This window comes from Molothrus ater, chromosome 7 (genome assembly GCF_012460135.2).
Source record: "Molothrus ater isolate BHLD 08-10-18 breed brown headed cowbird chromosome 7, BPBGC_Mater_1.1, whole genome shotgun sequence".
In the NCBI taxonomy this organism is placed as follows: Eukaryota; Metazoa; Chordata; class Aves; order Passeriformes; family Icteridae; genus Molothrus; species Molothrus ater.
Window position 1 is genome coordinate 15,142,224 of NC_050484.2, and position 27,079 is coordinate 15,169,302.

General features: G+C 36.1%; 1 protein-coding gene across 6 annotated transcripts in view; it reads left to right on the forward strand.

Annotated features, from left to right (window-relative positions):
- Nucleotides 1–27,079, forward strand: part of ZNF385B (zinc finger protein 385B) — a 149,093-nt gene that overhangs the window by 113,095 nt on the left and 8,919 nt on the right. For all 6 annotated transcript variants that reach the window (XM_036387173.2, XM_036387169.2, XM_036387168.2 and 3 more), the window contains 2 exons: nt 629–739; nt 12,600–12,762. In XM_036387173.2, the coding sequence (XP_036243066.1) occupies nt 629–739; nt 12,600–12,762 (274 nt within the window). The remainder of the gene's footprint in view (nt 1–628; nt 740–12,599; nt 12,763–27,079) is intronic.

A 27,079-nucleotide genomic window follows, 5' to 3' on the forward strand; every position in this document is an offset into this window, starting at 1 on the left:
GCTAACTTTCCTGGTACAAACACTCCCTTCAGGTTCCTCCAGACTTCAGCCTTCCCATGGGCTCTGTCACGCATCAGTTCTGCATGGAAATGCTTGGGGATTGCAACCTCTTTTCCCAGCAAGTGTTATTTGTAGCAGAGCCTGCAAAGGACCTCCTTTCACAAAGATATCTCCAGGGGAGAATATTTTTCAAATAAGTGCTAATATTTATCACTCAAAGGAAAGCATGTAGAAATGAATGACAGTAACTTGTCAGGGTGCAAAAGTGGCTTCTGTAATATGTCTGTTGGAGCAGTGGGTGATAGGGGAGGGCTTTTATTTGCAATTCAGGTATGGTAGGGGAGGCCCTGCAGCCCAGAAGATGTGCAGGGTTGAGGAAAGAACTATTTAGTAACCTGGGGATGACAGCAAAAATGAAGCTGCATTTTCCTCATCAGCTTTGGCATGCTACCAATTCCCTAACCTTTGTTAAATCTTATTATTGTGAGGGCTGGAATCTTATTTCTCCTGTTTATCTGAAAAAAAGAGAAGAGCTTTCTGCTCAAAGTGTTTTTGTGTTTTTTAAATTTTTCTTCTGTACTGTTTATTGCCCAGAAAAGTTGTAAATTGGTTATTGTTTGTTCTCCAGATGGATCCTGTGCAAAAAGCAGTCATAAACCATACATTTGGAGTATCCATTCCCCCAAAGAAGAAGCAAGTCATTTCCTGTAATGTCTGCCAGCTTCGTTTTAACTCTGATGTGAGTATTGCCAATTTTCTTCCTTTTTTTTTTTTTAATTTGGTGCATTAGGTATAATTAATCTAAATCTCTTTTTCCCAAATAACTCATTCGAGTTCTAGCTGCATTCTGCTCAGCCTGGTTGGTTTTTTGTCCACTCAGAGGCAGAAGTCCATAAAGCATGAACTCTCAATTTTCTTGGATAGCTCTGGCATGTTATGCAATGCCATGTCCATAGGTGATATCTCACTTGATGGTACAAGTGAGATGGTACTTGATGGTACAATAACCTTCAACAGGTATTGCAAAAAGAAATGTTTGCCTGAGGGATTTTTTTCCTTAAAAAAAAAAGGAAGTGAAGCAGAAAAGCTTCCCAGTGAGTTCTCCAGGTCATATTTGATTTCCTTTCAGAAGAAATAGCATTTTCTTGTTGTTTGTATGTCCTTGCTGATAGTCTTTCCATTTCTGAATGAAGTCACTCTTCCAAAAACTTTCATTTATAATAAATATAAATACTTCGCTCTAGCTGTCATTTTGAGTATGAGAAATTCAAAGAAACTGTTTCCTGGAGGTTAATTTAAAAAAAAAATCATTACAAAAGATTACACTGGTGTTTTTTAAAAATATATAACCATTTAATGTTTCTTCCTAAGTAGCTTGAAAATTAAAAAAATTCAAGGAAACTACATCTAAGAAGATTATAACTTTTGACAGTTAAGGAGTATGTATTTGTTCTTGGAAACTATTACATTGTTATGTATGAAAAATATAATGAAAGCTACATTACATTACGTAATGTCATTGAATTAATAAAAATAAACTCAAATTCCCAGATTTTTTTTTAATCTCAAGGGTAAGAATAAATCCTGAAGTGATGGGTTAATATTATATATTTTTCTCTCATCATTTTTGTCTCAGAAACAGTTTGCAGGCACCTCCTCCAAAGCCTTTGAGTATTTTGTGCTCCTAGAGGTTTGCAGTAAAGCACCCATACCCATTACCCTGGTTTTCTCTGCCTCTAACATTGCACTTTGAAAAGTGTCTTGTGAAGTATTTTCCCCAGTTTGCCTTTCTTGTCTAGGCTGGTAAGGATTTTGAAGCAGTGCTATCTCAGCTTCAGATTGATTTCTAAATCTGTCATCGTTTGACAAGTTTTTTAAACTTCCTTTGAAGTGCCCATATCTGCTTAGTTAACTGATCTCAGAAGTCATTATTTTAAATTTAGTTTGCTTGTCTTTCTACTTTAAGGTTAATATTTAAGGGGAAAAAATATTTTCTGCTCTGGTACTTGTTCCAGGTATGTGCTTTTACTGATTAAATCAAGGAACCAATAATATTTTTTAAAATTTTCTTTGGCTTCATGGATCTTGCTTCTGAGGTGGATCCATCACCAGTGAGATGGCTCAGGCTGCCCTCACTCTTCCCTCCCCTCTTGAGGTCAGGATCCCCCTGATGATGGGACCTGTCCCCAGAGGGGTCACTCACTTTGTCTGTGCTGACGTTCAGGTGGACAAACAGCACTTCAGGCAGATAAATTGAATCACAACTGAGTGCTTGAAACAAACGAACAAAAAAAGATCTGTTACATCATTTTGTACTTCTGTCAACCAAGCAATTTCTCCTGTCTAGACTTAGAAAGTAAAACAAAAAGTGCATTTCATACTCTGCTTTAAAAAGTATTTCAAACTACCCTTCTTCTTCTGTGCCAGGTGTATTCAATAGGGTGGTGTGATCTTTCTTCCTAAATTTGATAAATATATTCAGTTGTAGTTCCTAGAAATTATCATCATCCTTTGGAAATGAATGGTTGTAAGAAAGGATGAAGCACTGTGTCTGTGGTACTTTACATGCTGAAATGCAGCACCTTACTTTCTACAGCAGTTTAGTTTACCACGGCCACAAACAACATAGAAATTTGATTTTGGAAAGTGCTAAGGTTATAGCAGTGTTATGAATACCAGAAGATACTTAAATATAAATCTAATTTCACAACTGTTTCATAACCTCAGCATCCAGGAATATTTGGAGAATGAGTCTTCATAGTGTAGTACTTCTATTTCAAAGGCTTTCTAGCCTTTCATTGCATTATTTAGCTTCTCCTGAGAAATAAGATTCTAAATTTTTCTTCAGGTTCAGTCATTTAATCTAAAGAATTATTTGTATGAGCATTTTTTTTCCTGAGAGTGAGATCCTATCTTATTTGGATGTTATTCTCACCTATCCAAATAGACACCTCTTCCCCTCCCATAATTGGCCTTGTTATGTTTTACTGAGGTAAATTTCACTGTATTGTATCATTTCACCGGTAGTGGGGTTTCAACCAAGCTCTGCAGGCTCACAGCTCTGTCTTAGCCTGTTGAAACTCCTGCACAGAAATAAAAATCTGGACTTTGCATGTGTTTTTCTTTTTGGTCCCTTTGGACCAAAAGTAAGTGCAAATTGTGCTCAGGGCATGGAATAATCTTTACAATCCATCCTTTGTTTGCTGACTGGGGAAGAAGGGAGTCATATAGGTCTGAACTGCTGAATCTTTCAGGAAATCAGTTTCCACCATGTGACATGCTTTTGAGTAGCATCAAACTCTGCTAATCTGCATTAAAACTTCAGTGTAGCACATTGCAGAATGAGATTTGTAGTGCAGTCACTCCACACTTGCAGTTTCTTCTGGCTCTGCAAGGCTGACATAGTTCTTGTTGTTGATAAGCATCCCATTCCTTTGAACTTTCTCTGACCTAAATTATGCAATTTAATGAAGTTAAAATGGCAGAACTAAACTATAAAGAGTCTATTTTGTTTTTTTTAATTTTTTTTTAATTCTCCTTAGTGAATTTCATTTGCATGGTGTTTGAGGATGCTGACTTCATTCTGGTGGTGCTTTATCAATTGCACAAGAAACACAGACAGTGGTTATTCATCTGTGAGAAGAAAATTGGTTTCCCTGCCTGCAATCTTTTCCTTGTGCTGTGGACACTCACTGGTCTGAATCAATAGACCAAAATCAAAAAAAAATCAGACTAGTCAATTTGTAGTCGTCAAACCTCCCCCTAAATTAATACAGTGAATTGCAAAGGTTTGAGGTTTCTTTTGCTTATGTGTCTGCACATTTAGCTTTGGTGAGAGTGTTCTGGCATCAGATTCAGAGGCGCAGGGATTGCAGCTACCTGCAGGAAAAGAAAGATCAGAGATGAGAGGAAATTTTAAAATTTAAATATTTAAAAATACATTGTCTTGATGTGGGACTGTGCATGTTGAAGTGATGGCTTCTTTCTTTTCAAAAATAAAGTTTGTAGAATGATTTTTCTTCTGCCATATAATTTGAATAGTATTTTCTAACTGAGCTCTTCAGGATCTCCCAGTCTTCAATTTTTAAAAGTACAACATGAAGAAAACCTCTGTGTACAAATTCTTAATTTTATCTAGTCTTAACTTGATATGTCTGTACTCTTCCAAAAAAAGAAATTATAGTATTTGACTCATACTTAGAGACATTCACCATCATACTCTGACTGTCTTTTTTTTAATATTTTTAGCTGTTTTTTGGTCAAATTTGTCTTTTTCCTCAATTGGCATGTGGTAATAAGTCTCTAGCAGCTGTGGAGCTTTGCCCCCAGGATGTCTATTCTATTATGGCATCTGACACTGTAGCTTGCAGCCATAAGGGAAAAGTGAGTTGTAGCTGGAAGGATATTTCTTTGGTTTCTGCAGAATTGCCCTTTTCTCCTTATCTGAATTATTGCCTTGTGTTCAAGTAGTTTCTCTGCTCTTCTCCCTCATTATTTTATTTTATTGTTTAGTCTTGAGGTTGTTAGGATTGTTTAGCCTGGAGAAAAGGAGGCTCAGGGGTTACCTTATCACTTTCTATGCTTACCTGAAAGGTAGTCAGTCTCTTTTCCAGGAAACAAGTGATAGGATGAGAAAAAACTGCTTTGAGTTGGTCCAGTGAAGGCTTAGATTGGATATTAGGAGAAATTTCTTCACCAAAAGGAAGTTGTCAAACATTGGAACAGACTGTCCAGGGAAGTGGTGGAGTCACCATCCCATGGAGGTATTTAAAGGATGTGTAGGGACATGTTTTAGTGGTGAACATGGCAGTGCTGACTTCACATTTGAACTTGCTCTCAAAGGCCCTTTCCAACCCAAAGGAGTCTGTGATAGTCCACAGACTTCTGGGAGCTTTTAGGTACTATACAGTAATGCCAGTTCTAATCTAATCCCTTTTTCCAGCAACCAGGCTTCTCTGTAACCAAACTTGCAAACGCATGATGCTGGGCAGTCCACATTTTATTGTTCTGATTTTTGTTAGGAGGTGCCCTTTTTGTAAACAGATTTTGTCATCTGTTGATAATGCCTAAAATAAGCAAAAATGTCTACTTCCCTCTGTACGCTTTGTTTCTTATAGAAATATCTTTGGCTGTGGTACAGCCTGGTGGGCACTGTCTTGTTCATAGGGTATAATTGGATTGAAAATAAACTTGAGTTGCACAGCGTGTTGTTGTGTGGGTAATGAATGCAAGTCAGCCCTGATTTTTGGTGTCATCTCAAAAACTAAGAGATGACTCAAGAATCAGGAGGAAATGCCTTGAGGCAAATCAGAAAAGTAGATGTAATAATTTGGCATTAAGAGACAATGAAGGTCATCTTATTGTTGAATGTGTTTAAAGCTAATAAAGATGATGTGATGATAGAGTTCATCTTTCTAAAAAGCCAGAAGGCAAATTTTTTAAGTTTAGGCAAGTATTAGCAGAAGTTGACGTTACAGATTTAAATAAATCATTCATGCTGTCAAAAGGATAAAAAACAAAATAATCAATAACATCACATAAAAATGTACAGAACTGTCATTATTTTCTGTCAAACATTTTACATTTTTCTTATTTATAAGACTATATTGATTCTTTGGGTATGGAGGGTAGTGAAGCAGATAGGAGGTAATTAAAAGCATAAATCTCAGGAACTTGTGAAGGTAATTTTCTGTTTTGTAGACAGAACTGACAAAATGATGGAAGTTGTTAGCTCCAACATGACAGAAATACCGCATGATTATAGGGTACAGGGTTATAACATGATGGAAGTTCTGTTCAAATAACAGCTATTTAATGGAGCTTTTAACTAAGTTTCGTAAGGTATTTTAAATATGAGTTGACTTTTTTACGACATGGCTGATATTTTCACAGGTCCTTGGTTTTTCTATGTTCTTTTAAATAATAATCTACCTTACTATTTTGAGAAATTAGGTTTTAGAAATCTGTAAGGACAGAATTGATAAAATAATGCATAGCTTTGGTATAAAAAATGTATGAACATTCCAGGTTTGCTGATTTCTTCAATTATATCTATTATTAATAACAAATGAGATAAAGCTATATTTTTCAACACTATTTCCTAATTTATTATGTAATTTTTATTGGAGTTATGATTCTAGTCTAAATTCTTCATAATTTATATACTCAAATAAAAGTGCATACTCTTACAGAATGGTTCTAACAGATAAACTAAGTGATCAAACATTTTGTAGACATCTTACCATTAAGAGAGCTTTCTTGTTTAGGATCTGCTGTGAATTAAAATAAGGATATTTTACAAACATGAATACCTCTCTGCTCCTGTCTTGCACAGTTAGTTTCCTTCTCTATCAGGACCACTGCCATTGTAATCAACTTGATGTATGAAAGTGGGCAGGAGCACAGGTGTTGAGAGGTATTTTCTTCAATATAAGTTATGACAATATTTAGGATATTTATTTTTTTATCTTGAATTTATGTAAAATTTTTTTGTGATATGCAGGAAAAAACTCGTCTTTATAAGTTCTCCATAATAGAATGGAAGTTTTCAGGATTATTATATATCTGTTTAGTCTTTCAGTTGTTTCGTTTTCCATGGTTGAACTGTTAGTGGCAGAGGCTTTTGTGGTATTTTCAACAAAATATTTTTCACTAGAAATTACCAATTATATCAACACCAAATGAACACAGGATTTGAGACAGAATCATCAAGGGTGGAAAAGACCTCTCAGATAATCCAGTCCAGCCACCACCGTGTTCATCAATAAACTCTATCCCCAAGTGCCACACCCAGATGGTTTTTATACAGTTTCAGGGAGAGTGACTGCACCACTTCACTGGGCAGCTCATCAGAGTTAGAATTGCTGTTGAGAGCATTTCCCATCCAGGGTGGAATTCCTGCTCTAAGGTGCAGTAGCAAGAGAGAGGAAATAGGAGCTGTGAGCCACCATTTTCAGTTCCATTTAGTTGTAACACTCACCTAATATTGCGTGCTCAAGGCATGAACCCCCATTTCCCACATGGATGCTTCAGAGCCTCCCTTTATTTCTGCATTTCTCCTTCTTTCTGTCCATGCAGATCTACATATATTTAATTGTGTGTGTTAATAGCCAGGCTGGACGATGTGGTAGCAGATTAAAGCATTCAGATAGAGTTGATGGTACAATTGTCTTATTTCCATGAAGACCTAATGAACGGCTATTTCAGCTGCTCTTGAATAAGCCTATAAAAAATCTTGATCTCACACACATATGCACTGAACCTTTAGACTTACTCAAGCCTTTCATCAGGTTAATGTTTCTTTGTGTAGCAATAAATTCAGTTAATTAGTCATTCACATTGCAAGTAGATTCTAAAACTCAGTCACTTGAGAGCTGTCAAAATGAATCCTGTGGATTTCAAATACACGGTCAGTCATTGCTCAATGAATCAATGAATCCATATGATCTACCTGTTTCCTGGTTATCTAGATCTTTTCAATATATGCAGATCTATAAACATTTTTAACTTTCTACAAAGTAAAGCTACTGAAGTTGTTTTAAGCCCTAAAATAGGCTAATGTCATTGACATTAATTTCAAAAGCATGTTTACATGTAGAAGATAATTTAAATTGTTCATTTTTATTAAATGCAGTCTAATATATATATAAGGCTATTGTATTTTTATTGTATGTAGTCATACAGTTTAACATTCTGCTTGGATTTCAAATTTAATAATTTGTAATTACAAGTAGCAATTTTAAATAAAATATTGCATTTGTATAATTTTTAAGAGCAGAAAAAACTATACTTTCTTACAGCCAAATTATTAATCCTGATGACATAGGGGCTTTCTTAAAAAATTAAAACATTCATAAAGTTTGATTGGTTAGAGGTATTTAATTGGTACTAAAAGACTGTGGATAGAACTAAGGTGTATAAACTTTAACGTGTATAAATTAGAAAAATTATGGGGAAAACTTACATGGTTATTTGTCTGTCAATTATATTCTTAATTATTTGCAACAATTTAAAGTGCAGCTATTCACTAAGCCATGGTCTTAAAAATATGTAGACATATTTTTTTTAGTGTTATAAAATATGCGTCCTGTTGATCAAAAAATAATGCCAGACAAATGCATAAACACTGTTTTGGAATTTGGCCTGTCAGTACAAAGGTATTTTTTACATTCTGATTCATAATGTCATATTTATGGCAGCTTGAAGCTTTTCTGGTTCATTAAACCTTACTAGCCAATACTTGATGACCTTCCATGCTGTCTAATAAGTAGGCAGGTTGTTTTAAAATGTTACAATGTATATATATCAAGCTACTAGGTCACAGTCAGTTTTCGATTCAATTAAAAATTAAACTTTCCATTGAGTTAAGGAGTTCTTTCATAGAAATATTTTCTTATTCCACTTTCTCAAAAAAGTGTCCTTCTAAACTGTTATGCATTTAATTTCAAAATTTTAATAATGATAATTCAATGGTGAGGTTTAATACCAGCTAGGTAAGCAATAGATGTAACATAATATTTTTGAAATGAAAAATAAATATTTAAATAATGTTGAATTGTGGCACAGATAAATTATTTTACTGTTGAATGAATTAATCCCTACAGTAAATGCAGCTGTTTACACTGGAATAAAGTATTTTGCAATTAAAATCATTATAATACAGGAGTATAGAAAGATATATTGAGTTAACAGATTTTCATTTTGGTTTTTCCTGATATTTTTTTATTTTCTTAAATATTGTTTTGCTGACAAACAATTTGCATGAATTAGTTGTACTTAATGATGATCAAAAAGCACCTTCAGTATCCATTTAAAATGTTGTATCCCAAAGATATTTGCTCTTAAGTTAACTTTGTTTTTTAATGGCTGTTTTTATTAAAATTGGTAAAGTATCTTTCTTTATGCACATGAATTTTGAACCCTATGTGTACACAACTTCCTATGGATTACCAGAGCAAATGAAAACAAATTTTCAGCTTCTTGCCTTAACTAAAAATGAAAATTGTATACATCATGGCTTATTTCAAGGATATACAAAGCTTATAGCTTCTGCTCAAATGCTGTATTTATGTCATAAGCAAGTTTTAAGTGAGACTTGGAACAAATACATTTACCCTGAAGATGTTACTTTTACAAATATTTTATAAAATTAGAGTTGTTAATGATCAGGAGATTAATAATCACAATAATTGGTATCATTAATAATCAGAACTTGAGTTCCAATTTCAGATTGCTTCAGCTGCCCTTTTTCCTTTTGCTTTCTGTGTCTCCAGAAAACTCCAAAGGTTTACATAACACGGTAATACAGCATTTCAGTTACCAAAAGGCAGCTGAATCAAATTATTTATCCCACAGTGCAAAAAAGCAAACTCTGAACTTCAAGTGTATCTGAAAGGACTAGAAAATAGTGCTTATGTGGTTAGGAAAGATTGCTTCCATACTTTAAGGAATGCTCCTCTAACTTCATGCTTGGAAAGAGTATCTGTGTTTCTATTCACAGAACAGAGATGAGTTGAGAAAGTCTAAAAACCAGAGATTTAACAATATCCAGCCCCTGGATATTCAACTGAAACTTGACAAAGTCAATGTAGAAACAAATACTATCTACTTTAAAAAACTACTCACTCTTAAAACTTCTACTCACTTGAAAAAGTGAGGGCACTGAAACAATTTTTTAAAGGCAGATTTTGCATCCCCTAACTACTTTAAAATCCAGCCTGGAGAATCCCACCTGGCCTGAAAGGAGTATGGCCTAGTTTGAGCAGTGTTGAAGCAGGATGGCATCTCCAAACCACTGCTTAGATTGGTCACAGCAATACTTTTTGGCCTTCTAACATAGAGCTGTGAATTTGATATTTTATTATAATTGGAAAGCTTAAAAATTAGTCCATTCACCATGTTTCCATGAAGCTTTGCTTGTTGTTATGGAAATCTTAATTTTAATTCTGCCTGGGCTTGTTTGTTCTCAACAGGTCTCATGTACACTATATGAGGATTGAATGAAGGGAATCAAAAACTGTAGTAGGTTATTACTGATATTGCAGGCATTATTATTGCAAATATCAGCAGAAAGGCTTATTATCAAGCAATTGACTTACTAAGTCTTTCTCTTGACTGCATTTATGTCTCTTATGTCATAGCTTTGGCCTCAGGCAGCATATGATCCTATCAACAGCACACATATGCGCGGAGCATAGAGTTCAAATATTTAAAGGGACATCATCAACTTGAGGATACTTGAGTAGACAATCTTGTGCTTGCTATTATTAAATTTAAAAGTATTGGGAAGGAAAGGGTATCTATTCACCCCAATTCTTAGCTCCATTTTTTGTACACTGCAATGTGTGAATAGTTTATTGAATTCTCTTGGGAAAACACCATTCAGGTGCATCATGTCACAACTGCAAAGCTTAAGAGAAATGGATACAACCCAGTAAAGGTGGAGAGAGACAGGATGGGACTCCTGTGCCTCATAAGGCACATTGGCACAGCAGGGCAAAAACAGGACTGTGCTCCTCTGCCCGCATTCAGAACTGGACAGATCCGACCAGAAGTTGACAAGTGTCCCTTTAAGTAGTGCACATAGTACTAGTGGTATAGCTGGTTAGTTGTTTCTTTATAATCCTTAAATTGTGTTTGTATGCGTGTTAATATTTCAAAGGTTTTAAAATCAATCAATATTTTAATAGCAATTGGTGAGTAAACTCTTTGCTGTTTTTATAATAAAGTTTTTAAAAGAGGAATTCAAAATAAAACTAATCTAGCAGCCTTTCTTACTTGAATGCTTGCTTACTAAAATCTCCTGTGAAAGGAAAGATGCACCCACAACAACATATACTGTCCTTCTGAGATGAAAAGCACTGTTTCATGGGCTGTAAAATCACTTAAGAAGTTCTGGTGTGTAAGAACTTCACTCCTCTATTTTAGCAACAACTCTCCATCAGTTTAATGGTGCCAATTACTTGTGTGAGGACTCCAATGTGCTGTCTGTTCTCTTGCCACTCCAGCTGTTTCTACTCTTCACTTCTACTCTACCACACAATAAAGCTGTTATTACATGCTGTCCCAAGGTGACTGTATTGTAATGCCCATTTCTGCTGGTCTTAAAACAATTTTCCTCATTATGGCAGCACTCTTTATGGAGTTCAAGCACCCTAGATATTATAGTTGCTCTTTATAAAAAGCATGTGACTCGTTTCGTGGCTCGCTTCATTTAACACAGCAAACTAAATAAAGAAGTAGATAATTGATTGACAAGAGAGAATGAATGTGATTTTGCATGAACACAGTGAAAGTTTACTTGCACTGATGTTTTTATATGCCAGGTGCCGAGATGTGCTTAGAAGAAGCATGCTTTCTCTGAGTGTTTTAATTTGAAGTAAACAACAATATTAACTTCTTTGGTTAATATGTAACCTTCAATAGAGGCACCTAGTGGTATGCCTGAAATAATGTTTTAAAATTGTGATTGGAAAGATAAATAATGCAAAGCTATTGCTGAATAGTACAATGTAATGAAAACAGACTTGTTTGGAGAGGACTTTTTTCTTGCCCATTATTTGGTAAATTAATTTGTTAAGAAGTCAAGAAAAACACTTAAATTCATTAGCTGAAATTTCCAAACTTTGGAGTTTGTATTAAGTATGTAGTTCCTTAGTTTTGCTTATAACAAAGTGGCCTGATTTGTCAAGGCATCTGATTATATAGAATCGGGAACAATGAAGAGGACTCAATATCACTGAAAAAAATGGGCAGATATTTATGTGTCTAGCTTTAGCTGTGCAACTTCAAAAACATCTACCTAGTTCCTGAAGATAGTTTTAAGGTAAAGGTGAAGTAAATATTTCAGTACATATTTATACTGTTTGGTTTGGGCAGATTAAGACAAAATAAATAATAATAATTTTTAAAAGCTCCTCTTCTCCCAGTCCTACAGGTTCTGATTTTCTTAGTATTAAAAAAAAATATTCAAGGCAATTTATAAAGCAATCAAGACTGGCAAGTATTTAGTTTTCTATGTTGTATTTGGGTCTACTGAGTTTACAGGTATGGTGTTTCCTCATTTTAACCCTTATTTTTTTATCTAATAGTGAAGTAATTCTTTTTCAATTGTCTCAGTTGCTGTTAGTATGAAGGTAAAAGTATTCTATGACATCTGTACTAGATCAAACAGAAGGAAAAATGGATTATTCAATCATGTTTCAGCACAGTACATCTTTCTAACTGCAAGTAATAAAGATTAGGGAACACCACATGAAAATTGAGTAGCATCTTTCTGAATTGGATGTGTTTACATTTGTATAGTCCATTAAATCTTTAAGAACCATAGAAGTAAAGAATTGCATTAGGAGTGACAGAGCTTTATGTAATCTTGAAGCCTCTTTTTCCAAGTTACTGAAAATAGCCAATATTCATTAAAATCCTGTCATTTTAATATATAAGAACTTACATCCATGAAAAGTGTTAGTATAAAGCTATTAAAAATTTTTAGGTGGAATAATATGGTGCCTACTATTGAAAGTGTCACTTTTCTGCCTTGTCATCCATTGTATTATATACAAGTGCAAAAAAAAGTGAGCCTGATTTGTTCTCCTTTGTAGAGCCAGGCCGAGGCCCACTACAAAGGAAGTAAACATGCCAAGAAGGTCAAAGCACTAGAGGCAACGAAAAACAAGCCCAAAGCTGGTTCTTCCAAGGACAGCGCAAAGGTTAACACAGGCTGCTCCACCACGCCAGTCACAGCCAGCATCTCTGACAAATCAGGTCAATGGAAACTTTTTGTTCTATACATCCTTTACTTTCTCCTTTTTTTTTGTGTTTGTATGAGAGAGTTTGGTTGCATGATAGTGATCCATAACTTGTCTTTTCTAAACTATTTACTATGCTTGTACAGAATAGATTTGTTTTGATACTCTAATTGCTATTTCAAGTCTGTGAAACAACTGGTGTCCCTAAATGCTACAGTGTATTTTTTTAAAACCAATGAAATTTACTATTAAAAAATATGGATGTTCTTATGGCAATAGTGGATGGATGTGGGTGGAGTGTGAATTCTGAGGTTATATATTTAGCTGAAACACAAGAAACCTTCGTAAGAAATTTTTCCTTTCTGAATAAGACAATCTTGCTCTAATAGGAAAACACCTACAGAAATGTGAAGCCTTGTGGCCTGGGTATTTCTTTAGCTCTTTTTTCCTCACAGCTCTTTAGTGCTTCAACATCACTTTTTTTTTTTCTTTTTTTTTTTCTTTGTTTTTATCTTTTTACCCTCCAGATGAGTAATCTGAGGCGGGTCAGCAACACTAATAGCAGTAGAATTGCTTGAGTTTCTGCTCTGTCAGTGTTGTATTACCGAATGAAACAGGAGACTTTCATGAACTTGCTGACAGTGTTACTCAAGAGAAGGGCCCCTACTGTGGATAACCCAACTGTCAGTCCAGTAGACTACTGCTGATAAATTTGCTTTTACCTAGGGAGTCATTTATTATCCTCTTCATCAGAGCTGGTCTTGACTCGGGTGCCATGAGGCGAATAACAGTTTTTTGACATGTGCATAAAAAATGACAAAAAAAATCCAACTCAAAAAAAGTACCAGTGACTATTTGTCATCCTGCTGTTTTTACAGCCATTTCAAAACTGTGGGTTCTTAACAATGACAGTGGGTGCCAAATTTGGGTTGATTTTCCTAGCAAATCACATTTTAGTTTTGAGAGATGAGCTGAGTTCAAGTAGCGTCTTCAGGTAAACAAGACATGCTACTATAAAAAAGTAGCAATTTCCTATTGATCTAAATATAAGGTAGGCTATTGAACAGAAAGAGATTTAAAATATTTAGGTTTTTTTTTTGCTATCTGAAATATTGAAAATAGCTTTGTTTAAGATAGGTTACTGCTCCAGGCGCACATGGTGAGAACTCAGACTATAGCCAAAGAAAAATATCAATTAACACTTTAGAGAACTTAACATGTTAATTCATCTGAGGTAACATAATTTTATAATGCACTCCCTTTCCAATGCCAAATGTTGAGGTAGAGATAGCAAAAGTTTCGTCATCTTTTTCAAACTCCTTCTTCTTCCAGAAACCTTCTGGAGCTGTTTCATGTTTACTTTGCCAGACTATGAGGTCTGAATTGAATTTATTCTTTTCTTTCCTCTGCAGTGTATCTAAAATCTACACTCAGTTTTTGATAAAATAATGCAACCAGTCAAAAGGGAAACCTGCACTTGATATTTTTTTTTTATTGCCCTGTTTTGACAGTGTGTTGTTATGCTATTAATTACTCTGTACAAATTAGACAGATTACCATCTGTGTCTTTTGGATTACACCACTGCAACTGGTTCTAGATTAAAAATAAATCCCACTGGCAATTTAGTTGAACATTTTCTTCCCATCAGGAGAACAGTGGGATTCTCTGTGGAGAGTAGGCTCCTCAGAGCTTCTTACTGCTGTACAGGAGACTGAGGATGGGATGTTTGGGAGGAAAAAACCTGAACTTGAAGCAAATTTTCATTATTTGTATGGAAAACTCATCACAGAGATGGGCAACAACTTGAAGATCAGGGGTTTATCAGACTTGGAAGAAACCATAGTTTTGTTCAGCTGCAGTTTCCCTTACAGATATTATTGCCCATCTATTTTTTGGCACGTCTTTATCTCATTAACGTAATGCTTAAAGAACTAAACTAAAGCAGTCGCTAAGTTGCCATTGGGTAGTGATTTTTATTTTGGCAGGGGGGCGTTGGGTTTTTTTGGGTTGGTGGAGTTTGTTTTGCGTTGTTTTGTTTTTTGGGGTTTTTTGTTTGGTTGTTTTTTTTGCTTTGGAGCAAAAAATTTACTTATGCCATTTTTTCTGATCTTTTAATGCAGCTTTAATTCTCTGAGAAATCCACTAGTACTAGATATTAACTTTCTAGGAATATTTTCATTTTCCTTACAAAACTTTCCTTAGAATTCCTCTAATACTAAGAATTTCAGTTCATGCATGTATTTGTGTTCTTTTTTTATCCTCATTTTCAGAGGAAATGAGACTTATGGTCATATCATCTATTCCTATATTTGTTTTTTTCTTACTGCGTCTTCACAATTTTGACTATATTGCCTAGAGTGCAAAAACAAACAGAAGAAAAGATGTAGAGATTTTAATCCTACATATAAGTCCTATAAATCCTATAAGTTTGATGAAAATTGGCACCTAGGTGGAAGAGAAGTCCTGACTTATGCTCTATCCTGAAAGATGCTACTACGTGTTTTGCTTGACCTCCTGAATGACCGGGGAACCAGTGTTCAGTATGGGACAGTTGAAAGTGTGTATGTGTGCTGTAGATCTGAAAAAAATTGCTTTAGAAGTACATAAACTACTTGGAGGTTATCAAGGAGGAGAATTAAATTCCACCACTTGGGAAGCTGTTGTTTAGCCATTGCACTTTGGAGAGTTCCTGAGAAATGTTCATCAAGTAGTAAATAATTCTGGTGTCCTTTTCTAGTGTATGGAAGAGTAGAAAGAGAAGCTAAACAGAGAAGACAGTCATAAGTTCTTGTGACCTTTTTTTATCTGCTGTAGTTCCACGGGTATTAGTGCAGAAAGGGTAGGGAGCATTGCAGTAAAATGATAATCTGCAATTATTCTCTTATGTAGGTCTGCTAATAAAGGGGCACAACAGGCATGAAGTAGCACCCCTTCTGATGTGCTGTCACTTTGAATGAGATAATGATGAATGATTTGGAGCTCTCCAGACAGAGCAGTTGTTAAATATTGAACTAAAATGTCAGGTTAAGTTTGCTACAGAGCCATGGGTTCTTTGAATCAGACATAGCATGAAGTCCAAAACACTCACTTGTAAGATGTCACCACTAAAGTACTAATAGGAATAATAATTTCACTGTTAGCTCAGCTAGTGATGAATCTAGGAAAGGCAAAACACAAATTCATCCAGTCCTTATTTTTCAAAATGTATGATGCAGTGGCCTCTCTACAGCTGCTCCTTTCAGCTTGAGAAATGTGGCTGCTGGTAAAGCTAAAGAGGATAAAATATTCTTTAAGGCTTTTTGGGATATTTCCAGAAGAATGTGGGCTCCTGTAGGCAAAAGTGGCCTCAACCAAATGGAAAAGTGTGACTGTGATCTGAGCATGACATTGTGAGAGAGAGTTCTTCCCTGCTATTGTTAATAGTACAGTGGGACGTGGAAATGGCATTTGTAAATTGATCATCAGCAAACATTTAATGATAAAGCCATAGTGCAGGAATGGTACAGGTGGCTGCAGCTTAAGTGGATATCAATGGGTTTAACTCAACAAGTTTGCACTCTAACTTTGTTTGTTATGTGATCTCATTGTCTAAGGTCACAACTCCTTGCTGTTCAGGAAACTCTTATTTATTGGTACTTGTAAATACCACCACCCTCCCCCATTCACTCTGCAGACAGGAAAAAATCACCACAGATTGTGTGACTCAGTTGTTGCTCTCCTATTGTAGCTGGGCCATCTCTGCTTGTCCTGACTGGTATTTGCAGAGTGGAGGTGGCCATAGGGGATGCATCCATAAACTGTCTCCCACACAGTATCTCAAACCACACAGGAAAAGTCCAGTAATGGCTATATAACAACAGTTTTATATGCTAGAAAATCACTACTGTGACCCTGAAAGCTTTTTCATAGCTGCTTGGAGATGTGGTTACGGACCAGCTGTGTTAATAGCACTGGGGGCTGCTCTTGCTGGGGTGGGTTGATCCTGGCTGAAGGCCAGGTGCCCACCAAAACCACTCTACCACTCCCACCCTCAGCTGAGCAGGGGAGAGAAAATATAGCAAAAAGCTCATGAGACAAGTTCTGTCAAACATAAGGGAAACTTCTGACAGCTTCTCACAGAAGCCACCTCTGTAGCCCTCCCACTACCAAGGCCTAGCCATGCAAACTCAGCATAGTGGCAAAGATTCCCTTCCCTCCCAGTGGAAGCGCAGGGTTTTCAAGATGGCTACACAGAGTGACACATGTATGTATGACTTTGCTTTAGGAAAGGGCAAGGGTAATAACCAGTACACAAGATAGTTTGGAATATTTGAAGTGTGGTTTAAATATAGCTCTAAGAATGCAATAGAAGATAGTGTCTGTGACCCTAGGTCAGCACAGTCTAGCTGCTTACAGTGATGAATCCCTCAGGAATGCATATGATAATTACTGGATTGAAATGTCACTGTTTACTTATCAAGCAAAGAGGAATTCTTTGATCCTATTTCTAAATCAAAATAAATAGTTCAAAATGAAGCATAAAAATGATGTGGTATCAACTTCTTTGCATTTTCTTTGATATGAAAGTTGGAAAGTAAATGCAACTGTTTTAAACTACTCAAGAGTCAAAATCATATTCCAGATTATAGAAGATAATAATTTTTGGCCTTTGATCATTCACTGTATGCTCTATTGGCCTCGTGCCTGTTTGTAAAATGATAGGTATGGGTATTTCAGGTTCAGTCTTCATTGCCGAAGAGCAGAAGACTCTTTTACTTGGGAATTACCTAGGTAGAGATAAACCCTTTGGATACTCTGTGAAACCCCATTTTGTTCAGCTGGCAGGAATATGGTAATTAGTTGTCCCATTAGACAGGATTGGCAACTCCAAGCTATATCAGACTTAGAAAAGTTGACCTTGTGGTCTTGTCTGTGGGTTTTAGTTCATCAAGGGCTTTCTGTGTAATGCTTTCACAACAAAACTGACTGCTTTTATTCCTAAAGTAGTGTGCAGCACGTTGAATCACATTTACTCAGGAAGCTTATGATGGCTTGGATTTCTCCAGTCCCCATTGCCAGTGCTGTGTATTCATCAACTACCAATGAGGTGAAATGTCCCAATGGAGGGCTCAGTTTGTATCTCACGAGTCCACCATCAGGACACTCCCTTACTCATCTTGCTCTCATTGCTTACGTTAAAAATCTTTCTGCCAGTGCTCAAATTCTAAACCTTTACATATGCAACTCTTTACTTGGACTAATGCAAAAAATGATACCAGATCTCATACGAAAATCCCTTTTCACCTTAACATTTGTTTCCATTTATCCCCTTATTTTGCACACATTTTAAAGAAATAGCTTGTTTACATAGCTCAAATAAACTGTTTCTTAGATGATCTCTTAGAAGTAGCTAGGAGCCAGAGACATGAAACCTCCCTAGCTGAACTGTGGTGTATCTGTCCTGGGAAATTCGAGGTTATTTGTCACTCAGATACCATTATAAGGACCTCAAAGGCACAATGCTTCTAATTATATTTCATGTAACGCACCAAAGTCCTCCAGACCTCGAAACAGGTTGTGACAAAGTTGAATTTTGGGAGTGGGGCAGGGATAGAGAGAGGCTCTAAGAGAGGAACAGGACAAGGATGTGTGTGGCTTGGTGTATTCCAGAGTGTATTTAGAGGTTCTGCCTTATGCCCTTCAACGATGCTGGTGCTTATGTCTGGCCTCCTTCAAAAGCTACTGATGAGCCTCATCAGTTCTTCACATTTATGCTGACATAGAGTTCTGCTGAAGCTATACTCCATAAAATAACCATGCATCTGTGTTTATGTGGATTCAGATAGTGCCTGCTAAGCACAGGCATATTCCTGTTAGATAAAGGTATTCATTTACGGTCAACTAAGTAGTAAATTCAATCTGATTCCACCACCAAGGAGAGTCATTTCAAGGGCATTTTTCCATTACATCCTCTGAGGTAAGCTTTGTTCCTTTTTGATTCAGTGCTTTGATTCAGCCATATGAAGATCCTACTATATTGCCATCTGTTGAAACTCTACCCCCAAAACAGAGGTAATAATACAGTATAGAATTTTCTGCTTGACCACAGTGTTTTTACAATTGATAATATAAAATATTATTAATAAATGATCATAAATTCATCACAGTTACACTGTTGCAAGTACCATATGTGTACTTACATCCATGGCACATGCAATGCCTGTATTTCATTTAATAGTAAATAGCTTCTGGGCCTTTTCTGGCAGGTGGTTTCAGCAGCTCTTTGAGGAAGCTGCAGTTTGGGTTTGGTTTATGCTCTGAGGATGAAAGGTGAGCCAAAAGAAAAATTAGCAAGTCAAAATTTGTGAACAGGAAATCATTATAATATGTTGGGATCTTTAAACACTTTCTTCCCTGCCAGCATTACTGTTCATACTTTTCAAAAGTGGATATTCAAACCTCATCTTTCTATGTGTGTCTAAATCTGAATGGAAAACCAGTCATACTGTGTATTCTGCTGTTGATAAGCTCCTGGGAAGTCTTTGGTCTGTCTATAATGCTAGCACATTTCAAATTCTGCACCTCAACTGAAAACTGATTATAGGTGCCATTAACTGAGAAACAAGCTCTGCAGCTGACACATGTACATTGATGAGCTGTTGCAATTTTTGCTCATACTGGAAAAGGCTAAAATTCTCTTCTCTCTTCAGTTATTGTAGCAATCAGAAATATATGCAACCAGGATTTTCCTTGGAAGGAATGATAAGGTTTTGCTTTTCCTGCAGTAAAATAAGCATAAGCTTTGGATCAAAAATATATTGTAAGATGAAATAAGACTCTTTTGGATGTTCTGCTCTGTGCCTGAGAACTCATGTCCTGTATCATTAAAACTAAATACCTCTAGTAATTCGACTTACTCAAGTTCTAAAAACATAAATTTCAAAGCATTTTTTACCAGCATTCTTAAAATGATACAAAGCTTTTCTTTCTTTGAGAAGTCAAGATAGGCATTTGGCCCAGCAAAATTGACTCTACTGGTGTTGCTGGACAATGGGAACAGGGCCAGGGATGCTTCAGCTACTGGGATTGGTTTTTAGCTAGATGTATGTTGTCATTTAAAGAATAGAATCTTTCAGCACCTCTTTTATACTCTGAAATCAGGCATCTGTTTTTCTTGTTTGTTCTGTTAATGATCAAATATAGAATTTCCTATTGAATATCCTGAGAGGATGTTTTTAGTAGGATGATGGTCATAAGGGAATGATAGTAAGGTGAGTATGAAATAACAGTATAACTTGCTAAAAAGACACCTGCTGGTTCAGTTGGGTTTTTTAACAACCCTGGGAGAAATAATTTCAATTGTATTTAATACTTTCCCAGTACTCATTGAAGCAACATATTCCTGAGGAAATAAGGCAGTTCTTCTGATACCAAATGTGTATTTTTCACTGGTACTAAAGAATAAATACAGGATTCTGGTGATTATTCATACAGTTGGTAGTTGAATAAAGTTTTCTCTGTGTTCAGTTGTGTGACGTTAAAGGCTGTGTTGAAGCTGCAAAATTTAAGTTTTCTCCTTTTCTCTAAGCCCTTTAATGAATTTAGTGTCCAAATATAAATGAATGGGTCAGGAAAAATGCTGCTTCAGTGGTGAAGGGGGAAATCTACTTCTTTCCTTATTGTAGGAAAATTATTTATTAGGCTACTCATTAGGCTACTCATTATTTCCTTACTACTTGCTTTCAAGGAGAGTGAAAATATTTTAGTGGTGGTTAGACAAGTTATATCTGAAATGCAATTTATTTGTCACATCTTGAGGGCATGACTGAATGCTCACAGTCCTCAGGCGAACCTGCTACAGAAGTGGGTGAGAGTGCACAATTACAGATGTCATTTAACTGAAATGAAGACGAGTGTTTCATAACTGGCTTTAACTGCAGTTCTGCCTGGGCAAGTACCGAGTGAGCAGTTCAGACACAGGCCCACAAGAATGTACTTGCAGAGTGTTTCAGTTCTCCTTCGTTCTTTTATTTAGATGATCATAAATTTCACATTAAGTTCTAAAGCACTTCAGCATCTGAGCATAGAGTTTTAAGATTTTTGTTTTGCACAAGCAGCAAGTGAAATATGTTTCTAGTAATATATTTCAGATTCATGAAAGGTGGAGCCAATGTTATTTTTACAGCTGAGATGATGAACTGAGACTAAGTGGAAGTGAAGGATCTCTGAGTAAAATATTCTATGTTTTATATAATCTTTGAAAGTTATTTTTCTAAGCATTCCTGCATTATTAAAAAGTTTAATAGACAGTGCAATACTATAAGTTTGCATTCCAGGATGTCAGAAATAGATGTAGCAGAATTTGGAGTGGGAGTGTAAAATATTTTCAAACTAATAGATGTCTGGTGCCAGAAAAAGATAAACTCGCAAAAACATTTGCTTTCACTCATATATTTTGTAATAGCAAATCTTATACTGTGTTTCAAGCTTTACTCATGCTGCATTAAAATTTTCCAACTCACAAATTTTCCTATTCCAGCCCAAACAGACTGGCATAGCTCAGAAAAGATGAAAGTAAATATGAAAAAAAAAAAAAAGATGAAAAGTAAATAAAAGCCTGGCTATAAAGCAACAAGACCCAGGAAGACTGAGCTTTTGGATGATCTCAGTTTATGTATACTCTTTAAATTAACATTCACGCTTGCTGTCTGTGTTTTAGATCCTCCTTGTTTTCAATTGCCAGCACTGTAGTGCTATTGATATTTCTGAGTTTTGTGAACAAACTTCTAGTGATAGTTTTCTCAACTTGTCACTGAGAAATACATAGATATTGGCTGTTGTACACTAGGAAATTGCTCTATATTGGTGCTTGTAGACAAGTTGATTTTCTCCAGAGGTAACAGGTCTAAAAACTAGAGGAGGAGGAAACTGGGAATTGTAATAATCTTTTTCCAAATTAAGAAAAGAGAATCTGATACAACGTGCATTCTGTAAAATATCATTAAGATCAGCAGGTGACATAGAGGCACAATGCAAATGGCCTTAAGTGAGTGTTCAAAGTTTGTTTTCTCCAGAAGTATTACATACAGACCTGCATTTTGACTAACAGTACAAAATCAACCCTTCTTATTCCTGTACCTTTTGCAGTCAGAAATTGCATTGTGTTGAAGCATGAAATAAGAGGCTTTTGAAATGTCCTTTGTTGATACATAGCAATTTTGCAGTTATTTTATTCTATGTTTTATATGTATGTGCCAATGTATAATTTTTTTCCTTTCCCTGCTGGTGAGTGCACACAGATTTTTCTTGATCTTGTCTTGTAAAACAGGCACTAGCCAGCCAACATAAACCAATTCCCTAAGAATCTCCAAATGTGTAAATAATTGATTAAAAATCATAGGCAATACAGAAGGATCACCTCTGACAACCCAGTAATTAAAGCAGCAGGAACTTACAGTTCAGGAAGGTGTACAGATAGGTACAGGAATAGATTTTGCAGGGCAAGATTTTAAACTTCCAGAGCTACATGTACTTCTGAATATTTTCTAATTCTCATCAGTCCACTTTCATAAAAATTAAACCCAACCAAAATTGCAAGAGCAAACCTTTTTTAACTTTACATCTTTATTCAGATCAGCACAAATATTTTCATACCCTGAAGAAAATGCAGGCTCCCTTGTAAGAAGCATCCTTTGGCATCCTTTGGTATGCCAAATCAGAAATAAAGTATCTAAAAAATTGTCAGCATCACTGCTGTAACATAGCCATGCAAGTGATACTTCTGAAGTAAAAAAAGATATTTGGGTTCAGCCTGTTGGAGAGTAGTGATGCAGTTAATCAAATAATCATTCTAGCTACCAAGTTCGCCTAATATTGCACATCAATCCAGACATTTCCTGATGTAGCTTCAGTATCTTGAGAAAATATGTTGCAGCTTATTTGAGGGCACATTTGTGTTTGAGAGGGAAAGCTTTATATTTACAACTTCCATTTTTTTCTCATCTTTGTATAGAGACAAAATTTGTTCTCTTCAGCATGTGTCAGACTGATTTATTTCATTATGTAAAATTTAACACTTTTTCATACCTGCCTGAAGTACAAGAAAACACATTTTACAAAAATGAAAAGCAACCAAAGGGTTAAAAGATACACTGTGCTGTCTGATTTGCATGTAGGTTTGCAGTGGAATTTTTCTAGAACAGAGCCCTACGGGTTTTTCAGCCTCATTTCTCAGCAGACTGCACAACTGGTGAGAAAGTAGGTATTTTGTCTGACAGCCATTAGAGTCTCATTATTCAGCAAATGCGCAGATGGAACAAAACTTATTTTGAAATACCTTATCCAAGTTTGCTAACTCCATCTTAATGAGTGTGAAGAAATAATCTAATGCTCTTTGTTGTTTGTTTTGTTGGGGGGTTTTGTGAGTAGTGCTGAGATGCAGGAACAGAGTACTTACAAATCTGTAAAGGTTGTGACCGCCAGTAACTTAATTGCCATCCTGCTATTGTCTTTACAGCATATATTACTCTAAGTGTTCATCTTTTTCATCATAAGAAAAACAATTAATTGTGTGTTTATGTGTGTACTTTATTCCTCTATAGCACTGTGAACCAGAAGAAAATGCTTTCTGTGAAGAGCAGTGTTTTGAAACCTGCTTTTCTTATTGGAGCTATTGTCTTTCCATTCAATAACTTTTCTGCTAATACGCTGAAAGAGCCCTTCTTTTCATACTGGTAATTCAGTCACTTATGATCTCCTCCCTTCAAATCTTATTTCAGGCCAAGGAGATGTACAGTAGCTCTTGTTTCTAATATAATTATTTGTGGGTGTTCTTGTTCTATCCCCAGGACTGTGTTCCAGGGTAGATCCTAATGTTTGGGTAGGCAGTCCTACAAGTACAGCGTGACTAAATCAGTTTTCCCCACCTTGATTTTATTTTGTTGTAGTTTCTTAACATCTCCCTTAATTACATTCAGCCAGGCTTGTTATCTCTTTGACTGTGATCTCTCGAATGGTTTTTGGTTTAAATGCTGCAAGTTTTATTACAATATTTCTGAGGTATTGATTTTTCTCTCTCCAGATTTATGTCCTTCGCTTTCAAAGCTCTCCATACCTTTGTATGTCTTTTGTAATGCACTTTCAAATGTTGTCTTGCACCTACCACACAAAGCCATTTGAAACCAGCTTCTGATACAGTTTCCTGCTTTGCCTGGACCTATTGGTGAAGAGTTCCCTGCGATCAGCTGCTAAACTTACTTCTTTCATTCTCCCCTTTAAAAATTTCTCTTTTGCTGTGATGGACTGAAAAACAGGAAACCGCTTGTGAGCAGTTTGACTGCCACAATGGTGCCTGTGTCAGTGACTGGTTGTCGTGTCTCTCTGTGGTTTCATACCTGTCTGCAGGGGTCATCTCTGCCCTTAAACTGAGCATTTTGTCTGGGGAACAACTTCTTCTCTGTGCAGTTAACTTAGAACAGAGAGGTCAACTGGTAACTGTTAAGTAACTTTTCAAGTAACTCGCCTATCTTTAGCATTGTCAATGGGCATATTTTGTAAAGTGTGGGAAAAAATGTAATTAAATTTGTCACTTTTTAGATTTATTTCACGTGTGCCAAGCATTTAGCATGTCAAATTTAAACTGACAATTTTGTTTTTCAACAAATTTTTACATTTTGTTTATGGATGCTAATAGAGTTTCACTGATAAACTTTTCAGCAAAATTTCTTGGACTGTCTACTAGTGAAATTAATGCAACTGATTTTACCTTTACTATGCAGTTGTTCAGGGCAAGAATATTTAATACTTTGACAATCTCATGGAGTTCCTTTTTCCGTTCTGTAATCACTTTATGCTACAAAAGTTGTTTAATGCAGCCCAATATTCACAGGCATATATGGAGCTGTTGAAATTACAGGGAGAACCTGATAATCTGTTTTGCTCAGTTCAGCTTTACCAGTATGGAAGATATGTTTGCTTTTCCTCAGACTCACTCTTAGTCTCCAAAATCAACACTCCAAACTAATAGCAGCTCCCTGTAGCACAACTGATGTGGACTCAAGATCATCACAAGACAATCTTTATCCCAAAAATAAAATATTAACATTTACTTTCAGAAATCACTTTGGATTTTAGTTTCCATAGGAAGTGACCTAGTTAGAAATCAGTTGAAAATGTACAGGATCACCAAGCAGTCCCTTTTTTAAAAGGTTGTTCTTTCAGCAGTGATGTGGTATTGTTATTATTATATTATCTTATTATTATAAGGCACCTTATAAGGCCTTATCTTATTATCATAAGGTTCCACCATAAACAAGGCTGATTGACCCAAAGGCTTTGCCCCTAACTGTGCATCAATTGTGCTCACTGGTTGTATGGCCCTGATAACCATGCAGTGACTGAGTTACACAGGAAAAAATATATGTGGCTGGTTTAGACTGGAAACTGCACTCGATATTGTGTGGCTCTTTCCTTCATGTTTTTCAAGAAGAAAAGACACATATGTTTGTACTATTTTTTTACCTTTACAATGGAGAATAACTAACATTTTACTGCCAAAAGTAATTTTTCCATTATGATCTCTTCTAACTTGGTAATGTGCAGTATTGTGCAAGCAGGTAAAAGAAATATAAAATCAGATTTCGATGCCTAGGATAGCAAATGAGTGAACCTCACAAAAGAGCTTCAGTGCAGGGTTGTAGAGCAGCAGTGGCCACTTTGCAGTGGCTGTGCTGCCCTTTTGCTGTCAGCACTTTGTGCACAGCTGCTGTTCAGTACCTGCAGCTGGGGGAAGCAGTGAGGGACGTGGCAAAGGGAAGGTGTGAAGCTGAAGCTGGGCAGTGGGTGGCTGTAAGCACAGTGTGATCTCTTCCCAGTGGAGAGCCAGCTGCATCACAGCCAGTGCTGGGCAGTGTTCTTAGTTCCAGGATCCTTCCCTCTCTCTGTGCCCAGCCTTCAGTGCAGGCCATGTGCAATAGTCCCACTTTCTGGTGGAGAGGAGAAGCAGGCAAGTGCAAAGTTATACTTTTTTATTACATGCAGACACACACAAAATATGTATTTTCAATAATTGGAATATTGTTCTGTTACTGTTACAGCAAGAGCAAATTTGTTTATTTATTACATACAGCAGAAAATTTTACAGTTTGAAAACGTGAGAGTTTTGTAAGGGTTGTTGGGATCATAGCAGAATTTCATATCTGAGAGTTTTTAGCATATGTATTGGGAAGGGTTCTAGCAAGTGTATCACATACCATCAGTACCTTGGATATTTTAATTCTAACTGCTATTTGAACAATCTGTTGTGGAACAGAATTTGATTGTAGAGATGTTTTATGTATCATCAGTGTTAAAAACTGTTGAGGGGTGTAAGTAGCATTGAATATTTTGATACTGTAAAACTTTATCATATTTCTAAATCTATACAGAAGTTTTAAATTCACATTTGTTTTAGTTTTATCAAGAGTGTAAATTCTGAATTAAGGATCTGAATATTAAATTACTTTTTTGTTGTTGTTGTTGAAAATGGCATTTATGATTTGTTTATGAATTCCAAATGAAACTTTTTTCTAATGTGCACCAAAGCATCACTGACTCAAAAAAAAAAGCCAATAATGGGTAGGACCTATTCTCTACATCACAGCAACTGCAGTGAGAGTGGCATGACCTGCCAAGGTCAGTGAGTCACTTCAGCTGTAAAAGTGAAGCAGTAGAACCTGTAGGTTTGAACCTGTGAAGTGTTGCCCTGCAGTGTCCTGACTTTGGTACTCAAAATGAGGCAATACTGATTAGAAAAATGAGTCTTGAATTTTAACATGGTGCTGACACAAGCATGAGTCAAACAAGCAGAAATATGTGAAAACAACTTCAAAGCAGAATTAAAACAATGTAATGGGTAAGAAAAGCATTAATATTACTGAGCCCAAAGCAATACTTAATTAGCTTGCTTTAGTTATTTTCCCTGGGCTCTATTTCAAAATAAATCCAGGCTTCAGTAAGAACCTGAATCATCAATTTACTTTTCTGGAATTTAAGAGAGGAATTTAAGACACATGAAATATGGCTTTTCTGCATGGAAAAGGAACATAGGTAAATAGTACTAATTAGATTTTTAAATTAACTTCTTGCACTTGAGTTTTGGTGTGTTTCAGCCTGATGCAGGTTGAATCACAGCTACTGCCTTCAGGCACTGCCCTGGTCTCATGCTTCCAGCTGTGCTCTGCTAAGCTGTGCAGCAGAAACTGGTGGGCCCATGGTCCAGGCAGGATGGACTCACTCCTGCACACATTTGGGCTCTGCCTGGCTTTATTGGTCTTGAGCCAGTTGGAGTTTAGAGCAAATCTGAGCCTATCTCAAT